The sequence below is a fragment of the Crocodylus porosus genome, unplaced genomic scaffold (assembly GCF_001723895.1).
Source record: "Crocodylus porosus isolate Cpor-Errol unplaced genomic scaffold, CroPor_comp1, whole genome shotgun sequence".
Lineage (NCBI taxonomy): Eukaryota > Metazoa > Chordata > Crocodylia > Crocodylidae > Crocodylus > Crocodylus porosus.
In genome coordinates, this window is record NW_017728947.1 from 52953968 (window position 1) to 52966459 (window position 12492).

Here is a 12492-nt window from a genome sequence, read left to right on the forward strand (position 1 = left end):
GGTCTGCCCTGTTGTCCCCGGATCATTCGGGTGGCCCTCCTCTGGACCCTCTCAATGCTGTCCACATCCCTCCTGAAGTGGGGCGCACAGAACTGGACACAGTACTCCAGCTGTGGCCTGACCATGTTGCATAGAGGGGGAAGATCACCTCATTGGCCCCGCTAGAGATGCACCTGTGGATGCACGACAAGGTCCAGTTACCCCTGCCAACCGTGACCTTGCATTGTCAGCCCATGTTCATCTTCGAGTCAATAATGACTCCAAGATCCCTTTCTGCCTGAGATGACCTCAGCTAGGTGCTTGTCTAGTCTCCTTAAAGACCTTTAAGGTAGGGGAGAGCACCACCTCCCTTAGAAGCCCACTCCAGACTTTGGCAACCCTCACCGTAAAGAAATTTTTCCTGATGTCTAATCTAAATCTCTCCATCAGTTTATGGCTGTTGTTCCTAGTAACCCCAAGGAGCTCCCTGGTAAACAGCATATCCCCTGTTCCTTGCTGCTGCCCCCCTCCGATGAATTTGTGAATAGCTACAAGATCCCCTCTCAGCCTTCTTTTGCAGAGGCTGAAGAGATTTAGGTCCCTCAATCTCTCCTCGTAGGATCTTACCTGCAGGCCCATAACCATATGAGTAGCCCTACTCTGGACCCTCTCAAGGTTATCCACATCCCTCTTGAAGTGCAGTGCCAGCTTCAAGAATATTCTTATTCAGTCATCCAAACTCTTAATGACTATCCTATTACCAGGTCCTACTCCTGTTAATTAGCTACTTATTGAAACATCACAGGCATATATACAGAAGAAGGAGCCAAAAGTAAACTGTTTTTCTTTGTTACTGACAGTGGCAATTCCTTCAGTGAGAACAGAGTGCATACATACATAGTAAGGTGACTTAAAATAAGGCAACTTAATTCAATCAATTTAAGTCACGTTGGAGCGTATGCACATATACAGCTCCTTGACATGGTGGCAGCCATCTTGTGAGCTAAATCAACTTGACTAATGTGACTCAAGACAATACACCTTGAAGGTGTATCGTCTTGCGCCACATTTAAGTGGACTCTGTTCCACATACACGTACGTGTGTGTGTGCTCTGACAGTTAAGTCAACTTACGGAAGTTAAGTTAGCTTAACTGTCAGAAAGTTAATACACGTTTATGCATCCATACTTAGTTAATCCCTCTGCTTCCTCTGCCCCATTCCTCAGTGCACGTGTGCATGCTTATGTGCTTGTCAGTTTGAAATGAAGACATTACTTGGAGCCTAAATTCCTCTCTGAAACAATCCCTGTGGGTAGTAGCCTTCACTCCTGTAAAAACCCATAAGCATGGGGGTACCTAAATAACACTAGTAATAGAATCATACCAATATCACAAAATCTGGGGCGTTGGATAGACCCTAGGCTTACCTGTAGCTTCTGGTCCTTAATAGACCTGGCCCCAAGAGCCAAAAAATAATTTTAAACGCATTTTGCAATGGTCCTGTTGGGTCACCAAAACTGAAGAAGTTTACAGCTGCATTTTTCTTCATCCCTATGCACAAGTTAAATCAAACTCATAAGTTTAAGACTGAGTCAGTAATCTGAAATATGAACTTCCCAATCCAAGAAGCAAGGCTCTTTTTGGTGATGCCTTTTATTGGAAGTACTATATTAGCTGGGAGAGATGTTAGACAAACTTTCAGACAAAATACCCTTCTTCAGGTCTGGTTTCCAGTGTACTGTCATAGTTTGCCATTGTATAGCTTATGGTACTTCATATGGATGGTATGCAAGTTATCTAGTTTTGCAGAAATGCAGCCTTTGCTTCTAGCAGGCAGCAACTCTCCTCAAAAGTACTAGTGGTGGTAAAATGTTGTCCCAGGACACCTGTTCAAATTCCTATCGCTAGGAAAAATGTCATAAAATTCTCCATGCTTCTTCAAGATATGTATACCTTATTAAAGACTTAAGGAAAAGATTTGTACAGAGTAAGCTTTACTTGCTGTTAAAGGATGAAGGGCTAAATTTACTCTGCTGTTTTTGAAAGAGTAATGATAGGGAACATAAGCATTTTAAATCAAAGGAACAATTTGTTAGAAGTCCATAGAGCTACTGCAAAAGGACTTCACCTACTTGTTCACACCATGGGTATGCCATTAATATTTAACCATTCAGGATAAAATAAAACTTTATAGCTCTATATTTTTTTGATTGAGAGTATCCATTGTCGAGGGAAAAAATTCTATACTTTTACTACAGCTAATCAAATTCTCAGTAGGATCAGAACTTTTAATTCTGCCTTCATTCTTCTGTATATTGTATAAAAAGATCTGTTGAAACTGTGTGACCAGAGTACATTTAAATCTCACCTGAGCTGGCTCAGGGAATAGGCAGATGAGCTTTTTTTTCCTTTCTCTATTACTTTGTATATTTTTTCCTCAACCCATTTAGAACACTTGAAGCATGTTAAACTATAGACTACTCAGCTAGTTAACAGAGCCTCAGAAAACAAACGTAAATTTGAGTTTTACCTTTAGAAATGGGAAGAAATAAGCTTCTGTTTAGAAGCTTGTTACAAAGCAATGTAAAATCCTAAAGGCATTGTACATCACCATGTAAGCATATTTGTTAGCATGCTGGTAGTGTAGCTGAGTAGAAAAGGCTTTTATACAGTTGCCTATCCCTAACAATGGAATGAATCCATTCCACATAAAACCTCTAGCTGACTTGATGGAATCTCTTCTCATTTGGACAGCAGATTCAACTTAACTCTGGCAAGGGTCTCGAGTGTAGCAGCGGTGAAAGAAAAGAATAAAAAGACCGTTTATGCCTATATCCCAAAGTAAAGTGTCAAAATAAGATTATTTACCTCCAAGACATTGAGTTTAATGATGCCATCTCCGTCTTTATCAAAAGCATTGAATGCTCCTAAAGGAATGGAAATAAAATGGATATTATTACTATGGCTCAGTAAAGGTTATATTTTATAGCGTACCAAACTGCAATCCCAGTGTCTTGCCTAATGTTGGGTAGATAGTTATTTAGTTGGCTTAAGGTGCTTTCCTGCACTATTGCTCTCAACTGGTGCCAACAAAGGACAGTGGCTTATTTTCCTTGGGATTTATAGGATAGGCCAATTTATGTCACTGTCCATGAGCATATGTGCAAAAACCTTAAAGCTTCATATTGTAAAAAAGTGCTATCTCACAGTAAATTTCATAATTGTAACCCAAAATGTAAAGGCTGCGATAATTAAAGGAACCTTATATTACGTGCTGCAGCCTACCATTGGGGTGACCCACCTGCCACCTGCCTCAAGTAGCACAGAGAAATGAATTCCAGCAGTGAGGGGCCCCTACTGCTTTTTACACCCTGGATATACACTTCCAGGCCATGTTGCAAGATTATCTCCTGGGAAGTGTGGCAGTACATAAGTGTGAGAGGCTGTCTTGGTTCCCATTCCATATATATATGTGGTAGCTGAACAAAGTACAGATGCTGAAAAATCAATGTTAGGAAAAATCCAGTTAGAAATATTAAGGATCAGTGATGCAGACCAGTACCAAAAATCTTTCAATGGTAGCTCTGTTTCATGGAAAATCTTATGTTGCCTATAGTCCTATGAAATTTTAAAATAGTTGGTGCTGGGAAGAGGGAGTTCACAGACCCCGAGGCTCATAGCTGGAAAAAATGGAAAAGCACTATTGAACAACTTAAGATCTTTGCTGATATAATTAATCTTCATAATGGTCATCAGCATTAATCTTTCAGTAGTGCTTTAGAGCAACTTTTGCTTTGGAATGACTGTGCGTCTTGGGGAGAAAAGTGTGTAAACATGAGAGACACTCACTGAACATTCCTTCCAGACGCACAAAGCAGCAGATGAAGCTGTCAAAGTCAATGTTCATGTTCTTGTCAGCATAGCGCATTGTGATGATGTCATAGAGTTGATTGTTCAGGCGGAATCCTGTGGAGGAAGAGAAACAGAAGACAACTTTCCTTCAGCTTATGGCACCTGCCTATCCAAGGAAAAAAAAATTGGGGGGCAGTTACCAGTGCTTGAGCCTAACCACAGCTGAAGCTGAGTGACACAAGAAAGATAAAGTTCAACAAGTGTGATAAGAGTCAGGTTACACTTTCAAAAGGCAAAATATGTTTTAGAATTACTCTTTAGGAGTGGCCTAAAAGTGTACTCGTTACTTCCCGTGTTAAATGTGAACACAAGGTCCTTCATGCCCCTGTGGGTAAGTGCAGACATTTGGGGGAACAGGGAAAAGTTAGATTGGGTTAAAAGGGCTGCCCAATCTAATTTATAGGTATGCCCTTTACTCTTAGATACAGTCTCAGTGATCAGAAATCAATCTAAACCCATAAACTGTACAAAAGTTCCATACACACAGGCTAGTCTATAAATGGTGAAACCCAGTCTAAAATAGACCTGAATCAATGTACACTCAAATTTAATAAATCTAGGTTAGGCCAGGGCATGGAACTTCAGTACAGTTAACTGCAGCCCTGGGCCTGGCCCACTCACTAGCCTCAGCCCCAGGACTGCATTTGCCCTACCCAACCCCCTAGTATTGGGCCATTTTTAGCCCCTGGCTTCTTGTCTGTCCCTCCCCCCCCCCATTTGCAAGATGGGTAGGTTCACTGGGGGGCGGGGGTTGGAGGGCTAAAAATAGCCCCTGTTTCCCCCCTCCCGAGGCCCTCATGGACCCTGTAAATTCCCCCTAATCCCATCACACCCTCTCTGGCCCTAGCACTTCCCTGTGGATTACATGTGCACACCCCCATCCTGCAAATTGCACCTGTCCCCACATCCCCACTGTGGATCACACAGTGCCCTCCTGATCCCCCTGCAGACCTCCTGATTTCCCCACCCCCCAGCCTACTTTTCTCCCATTCCCCAACCCACGCTGCTAGCCTTCCCATCCCAATTTACTTTAGATGGGGTGGCCATTTTTAATGCTATCTAACCTCCCCAGATATCTGCACTTAGCCTAAGAGTTTGTAATCTAATTTGGATTTACTGAAAAAGGGCCGACAGCAACAGAAAATGTAGGATAGGAGTATGAGAAGAAGTCATTACTACAATGAAAGTATATAGTGACAAGAAAGTCAGGACCCCCAGGCTTCTCAAACTACATCCTAGTGTATAGGTAAATGCAATTAACCAGCCAGTGCTGCAGACTGATTTACTACAGCTTTTACATGATTTTTTGGTACTCTTGGGTGTCAGTCAAACGTATCCTCATATGCAGCATGCGGGCTTATAATACTGAGCTTGGGATTCAGGGATCTTTATTTTACCTTTATAAACCTCTCCTAGCTGTAAAAGCAGAGTAAGAATGAAATTTTAAAGGATTGAAGGGTTGAATGACTTCTACCATCCTTCAGCTTAATGGTATGCAAATACTGTTTATTTGCATACTGTTAAAAGATTCACAACCCTGGAGTGAGGGTGATTTTTTTTTTTTTTCCAGCCTATGTAGATAGCTGTGCCCTTTGCCTATTGCTAGGCAACAGGACCATGTTTGGACTGACCCCTCTTCCCCCCTTGACATCACAGAAAATAAGAGTTGGAAGGGACCTGCTGGCTTAAGATACACCAGACTCCCCCAGCATCCCCGCATGCTCTCTGAGCTAGACAAGGCTCTCTGCTCCACAGCGGGTCTGACCCCTCCCCCGTTCCCTGGCTGCAGCTCCGACAGAGGCTGTAGGCAGCTGCCTGTCTTCTCCCTGCTAAGCAGAAATTATTCCCCCTGCCCCTCTGCTTTACACAGACACCTCCCAGCTTTAGCTAGCAGACCACTGTTTTGCTGTGGGAGATGACAAAAGCAGACAGGATTTTTGGAGCTAATTAACAGGTAGCTGGTACGTCCTTCCTTGGAAAAGCTATTTAAGAAGAGTTGGAACTAATGGAGAGAGGCTTTGTTTTCTTAATGAGTTGATAAACACTGAGTTGGGGTGATAAATATTCACTACTAGGCTGCTCAGGATGGGGGAACCCCATCCTAGTCCTGCCAGGGCCCGGCCATGCCCCCCCGCACAACACTGTAGAAGAGACAAGAGGGCTGCTGCAGTGCTCCCCCCCACCCCCCAGCTTCTAGCCTGAGCCACTGCAGGCATGTGCCTGAATTTTTTCAGTCCAGAGGGCATGTCTATACAGTTACAAACCAGTTTAGCCTACTGAGGTTAGACTAACCTGCAGATTGAATCAATTTAGGCTTTTTGAATGTCTGTCTCTAGCCCAGGAGGTCATATAGTCTAACCCCTTGCTCAAAGGACCACCCCCAACTAGATCATCTCAGCCAAAGCTTTGTCTAACCGGGTCTTGGAAAAACTCCAAAGATGGAGATTGCACCACCTCCTTGGGTAACCTGTTCCAGTGTTTTACTACCCTCCTAGTGAGAAAATTCTCCCTAATACCCAACCTAAACTTCCCTTGCTGCAACTTGAGACCATTGCTCTTTGTTCTGTCATCTGCCACCACTGAGAACAGTGAAAAATGAGCACCTGGCAGGATGGTACTCACTGTGCAGTCATCTCCTCACTGCTCCTTTCCTCCGAACCCACCTGAGGAGCATTAGAACTAAGACAAACATAACACAGCACCTTAGGGTGCATTGTCAACATAGGTAGGTGTTGAATCTGGCACCTCTGATTCCACAGCTTGAACTTAAAATGCTAGTATGTCAACTTCCATTGTAGCTTCTGTCCTAGATAGGGACAGAGTCCCACAGTGAACAAGTACAAGTTGCACAAGAAGCTAGGCTGTTTCACCAAGGTCAGGTAGCACTGAAAAGCTAAGATGCTACAAACTGTCTCCCCCATAGATATAAATTGGGTAGGAGATCCTGCATTCAACACTTACAATGGCCTAATATCCAAGGGCAAGGCTGCCCAGGTTATGTGCCCCGTGCCTTATGCCTGGCAGGTCCTTGGCAGGCCTAATGCTCTGCACAGCTGAAGCAGGTGGTGGGCAGAGCTATTACTGTTTGTCCCAGCCACCAGAAGCTGATTTGACCTCAAGCAGAGAGTCCACATAGCTGCCTCTCTTCCCTGGTAGCATCAGACCAGATGGGAGCCCCCACTGAAGAAGAAGAGGTGACTATAAGAGCAGCAGAAGGTAGTAGGGAGCGGGAGATAAGATGGTATGAAATAGCAGTGCAGGAGGAAGGGGATGAAGTGTGATTCTAATGAGAAGAGAGTGAGAGAGAACAAGGGAGCCTGTCCTGGATTTTGGCACCCTCCCCCCTTCACGCACAACAGCCATACCAGGCTCTGTCCTCACCAACAGGCTTCCAGCCTGGGTTCCCCTTCAGAATCCTGTACCTATGGCTGCTTTCCTCCTCTTGCCAGCCTTCCTAGCTGGTGAGGTATGTTGGAAATTGGTCAGTCCCCGCTTCAAAAGCACTGCCTGCCACTGACTGCAGAAACCCGGGGGACGGGGGAACAAGCGACTTTCTCACTATCTGAAATGTCATACACAAAGCAGCATAAAACCTGGCAGCTAAGCAAAGGGTTGCATTCGTATTTGTAAAACCCCAAGAACATAGATGCAAAGTATTATTTACCTAAAAGCAGACTGACTGAACATAAGATGGAGTCTGCAAAACAAAAAATGTTTTGCTTGCAGCTTGGACACGTGAAAACCTGTGCAAGGTAAGCTTGATACCCAGGCTTTGTTTAGGGACTGCCCCTTTGAAATGCTGCACTGCATAGCACAGGAAAAGGTAGATGCAGATGGAAGTTGTAATTGGACTGATTGAGATAAACCCCTTTGCCAGAAATACAGGTTATTGGATACTGTTGGATACCTGCATCCTTGACTGCATTACGCATCTCATAGCTGTTAATGGTGCCAGAATGGTCCATGTCATAATTTTTGAAAATTTTCTGCAAAAGAGAAAAAAAAAAGTATCAGAATCAAGTTTGGTTTATTGCAGAAGAATGCTCGCTAACTCGGCTAATGTTTGCACCACAGACTTTAAGCACTTGCGTAATTTCCCTTTGGTTTTGTTTCCCTGTCAGTCAAGTTCGACTCATTCTAGGGGAAGGCTGGGGAATTCCTCTCTAGCAGTCTACCAGAGGCATTGGTTGCCCTTAACTTACAGTACAAAGGCAATCTCTTGGTTGCTTTCTCCACAATATTGTTGAGGTCTTGCTCTGGCACATTCACCTCTATTCCCTCCCACCCTTGGTTTATGTCATCATTTTTTATTCAACTTTAATAACCATTTAATTGGTGGTTTTGTTAGTCTTGAGCCAATTTAATTTCTGTGTTGACTAGGTTTGTATTCCTGTTGCATATAGGGATAATCTGTCAGGACCAGTTTCAGAATGGTAGATAGGTTCTTAAATTCCCATGAAAACGGATCATTTTGATGTTTATTTTGGATCTGGCCTTCACTTTATTTTTAATGATTGGTACTTAATGCTTTGCATTTCTGATATTTTATGATATTGTGTGTATGTAGGTATCTTATGGCATGTTCCTGTGTAAATGTTAGCACTATGGAATATGTGCAGAACAGGAAAAATGCAAGAAGTTCTCAACAATACCTGCCAGCTTTTAATCTTATCCCAGAGGTGTCGAAACTCATCAAAGTTTATCTTTCCTGAACCATCTGTCTGTGACATGAGAGTTTAGGGGAACAACATAGAAAATGAGAAAAAGCTACATTCGCTCAGTGTCCACTTTTGAGCATATGAAGTCAGGATTTCCTTCCAGTTGAGAGCTAGCTGAGTAATACAGAGACATATTTTGTGAGCACTTTAGTTAAATTTTGAATTGTATTTCATTCAATGTTTGTGAAGTGCCTTCCCCCAAAAACAGCTCTCCCATTTTTGTAGGGAAGGGGACTCATTCCTTGTAGATCTTCTAATAATGTGTTCAACATCAGGTGTTTAAATGAATTTTTCCAAATCCTTTCACACTAAGAAATTTATACACAAAGTGTAAACACAGTAACATGAAATTTACCATTTTTTAGTCAGATAATGTTCATCCTAGAAAGTTTCTTTTTAAAATGAAAACAAAAATCCTTAAATACCAAAGCAGTCTAGGACTTCTGTGTATAATAATAAGCAGGTTGCATAGGTATGTACTCAGGGTGCAATTGTAACCTTAACTGTCCTATTTATGGGGATTGCAATCCTCTAATTACATGATCATATTATATCCAATAAAAATAACGATCAGATTTTCTGCTTAAGCTAAACATGTACAATATCTTGTAGTATGTCTTATTGTGTATGCTCTTAGTTCCCATAAAATATATTTTTACATTAAAAGTTTATTATAGTGAAATATATTTAACATGTAATTGCAACAAGGAAAAAGTTACAGTTTTCTTGTATAAACCATAGCTACATTATATAGGAAGTTAAAAAAAACAACAACAACAAAAACCAAAACCTGTACTCCTTTTGCTTCAAGGCTTAAGCCCAGCCTCTACTGACTGGGTTAGGGAGAATTTCTATAATGAGGTGTTTCTACTCTGAGTGCTCATTTCAGAGTTTCTTCTTTTTTCCAGAATAGCCATTGTCAGGAAACAGAAATGCTGTGGTCCAGGCTTATAAGAAATAAGGTATTATTTTGATTCTTTGATTTACAAAGTTGTATTTGAGGCACTTCAGCAAATAATGCAAAAACAAAAACAATCTAAAATACTAGTGTATCAAATCATCTAAAATTTGAGAAGGATACATCCATCAAAGCAATCATACTGCGACAGGACTCCAGTGCGAATCCTTCTGTCTTCAAATCTTTGTCTGAAACAAATGATTCCAAACACAAAAACTGTCATACAGGTCAGCAGGGGCCTCTTCCCTCATGAGGCTCCATTCAAAGTACAAGGCAAATCCTACTTTTACAACATTTGGGAACTGAAAGCAAGAACTTCTTCACTTTTCTTATATTAGTTTATCCCACTCACTGCTTTGAATTAATCTCACATTCTTGAGCCTTTGAATGGATGCAAGAACTCAGCCCTAGATTAAATGTCAAAGACACAGCATGGGAAAGTTTTATTTACTAGTTCTTGGACCATAAGCCATAAATGGTGTGTGTTTGTGTATGTATATCTATATATCTATCTTTATATCTACATCTAACTAGCTATCTATATATCTATATACTATATATACTTGATTCCAAAATGAGGTTTTTCCTCCCATACCATTTAACTTGGGGGCAAAAAAAACCCCTTATCTTGGAACTGAGTGTGAAGCAGCAGGGGGAGGCTCTGTTCCCCCTATTGCCCATCTCCTACTGTTCCCCTTACCACTAATTTTGCAGTTGCACTGGTGTTAGAGATGAATTTAAGACGATTCTCCAATAATTAGATTCTAAAAATTTTTTTAAATGTATAATTTTTCTATGTATAGAATCTAATTGTTGGGGAGCATCTTAAATTCAGGGTTATCTTGCATTTGGGTAAACATGGTAGAAGATGTAAGAGTCACAATGATACTCTATGCAGTTGATATAGCTAGAGATTTCCTTGCTCAGTGTTATTCAAAGAATGATGGAGAAAGAGGGGGGAAAAATGAAACTCACGTTTTTTTAGAACATTATTGAGAACATTTCTGAGTTCTTCAGCACTGATCTCCATATCCTGGTCAGATAGGTGGAAAGAATACCATACATTAAAAAAAATAATACAAGGGGTTTCAGAGATGGATATTCTTATAAGTATACAACCTGTGAATTGCTGAGCTTAGGGACTGAAATATGCTTTAATAAGGAGAGAGGTGTATTTTCATACATAGCATAGATATTAGCCAAGATCCCTGGCTGCCCTGTGGCCACAACATTGATAAAAGTAACCCTAAAGCTATCGTACCCAAGTGCCTGAAGGATGATGCCACTTAAATCTGGCACTGGGATCTAATGTCTTATTTACTGCGTCGCTTTCCACATCCTGCTCTGGCTTGGAGGCCATTGTCATCTAACTTAGGGAGGGGACGGGATCAGCTCACAGGGGGCCTAATCTACCTGTTATACGAGTTGTGCTGTGTGTTCAACAGTAACTTCACTGAAGTCAAATGGAGTTGCACTTGTGTAAATTAATGAACATAATAGAATTTTTGGGGCCACTGGCTCCATGTACATTGGACAGAGGAGCTGACAGCATCCTTACAATGACAACTATTAGACTGTGGCTGGTTGGAAAGGTGTATTACTGGCCAGTGTAGCCTGGGTCACATTCATTGTCCAGGAAAAGCTCTACCTTTGAATCATACTGAAGTCAGTACCTGTAAAATCCAGCAGAGATGCCTTAAATCTGGGATGAAGGGAGACTATGCACACAGACAGATTCTTGTTTGCGTCTTGTCTCTAACATTCCTTTCTCTTTTACCTTCCTGTTTATTATTGCTTAACTCTTTGTTTAAAAATAACAATAAAGGAATAAGTTAAAACCTGCTAAAGGAACCCTCCATATTTTTTAATTATTCTGGCAACAATGAGTTTCCCCTTCCCTGCAAATTCTAAAATTTCTCCTAGGCAGAAATAAGTAAACATATTTTTTCCAAACTTTTTACAGCACATTGTCTTCTGGTGCTGTACTGACAACCAGCGGATTGATTCTTTCACTTTAGAGTAAGTACAAAACCAGAAGTAGCAGTACAAGTTTTCTTTAGGAAGTTATGCAATCCTTCTATGCGAACACCTGCCTGTAGAAATGGAAGAGGGTATAGACTATACTGTTCAAACAGTTGTCTGGTTGCTGATTACAGGGGATGAACTGTGCTAATAAAGGACATCCCTCCTTTGGGAACTAGACTGGAGCCACCATACCCATTTCATGTAGGCTGTTACATGGGTGTTAAATGGATGAAGAGTCAATAGTTTAATGTAATTAAAATGAGCCAGATCTGAACCAAAGAGCCTCCTGTGCTATGCAATCTTCAGATCTGTTTCTATTTTTAATTTCTAATTTCTGCAGTTAAAACCACACTCGAGCATTTTATTTTTAGCATGTGTATGTGCTAAGGAAAGGTGCTCAAGAAACTCCATGTGGGACACGTCTACACATTGACCTCTGGCAATGTAGGGACGTGTGACATAGCAATTACATGCGTCTACATGTGATCGCCAGCTATGTCACTATAATGTCCAATCTCTGGCTTATTGGGGGATGAAAAGGTATGTGTACAAATGCCATGGCGCACTGGGAAGCATGCAGGAGCACTCCCTGCCTTCTGGCCTCGCCACTGTAGGGATCTGGGTATAGTGCACCACTACCATGATGTAGTAGCAAAATTTACCCGTGTGTCGCATGCATGGCGCAGTAACTGCCTGTACAGAGCTGTGCTTTAGTACTTCCAAAAGGAAATACTAAAGCACAGCACAATAGCAATATCACCATACGGTGACAGGTAGATGGGCCTCACATCCTCAGGAGGCCTTAAATGCCTCTACACAAATGCTCGTAGTATGGGTAACAAGCAGGAGGAACTCACCCTCCTGCTGGCTGACACCAGCCCGGACATAGTGGGGATTACA

General features: G+C 41.8%; 1 protein-coding gene across 3 annotated transcripts in view; it reads right to left on the reverse strand.

Moving 5' to 3' along the window:
* Window positions 1-12492, reverse strand: part of CAPN3 (calpain 3) — a 69087-nt gene that overhangs the window by 3625 nt on the left and 52970 nt on the right. For all 3 annotated transcript variants that reach the window (XM_019551866.1, XM_019551867.1, XM_019551868.1), the window contains 6 exons: window positions 10543-10600; window positions 9691-9755; window positions 8544-8612; window positions 7799-7877; window positions 3829-3945; window positions 2848-2906 (listed from right to left, as the gene is read on the reverse strand). In XM_019551866.1, the coding sequence (XP_019407411.1) occupies window positions 2848-2906; window positions 3829-3945; window positions 7799-7877; window positions 8544-8612; window positions 9691-9755; window positions 10543-10600 (447 nt within the window). The remainder of the gene's footprint in view (window positions 1-2847; window positions 2907-3828; window positions 3946-7798; window positions 7878-8543; window positions 8613-9690; window positions 9756-10542; window positions 10601-12492) is intronic.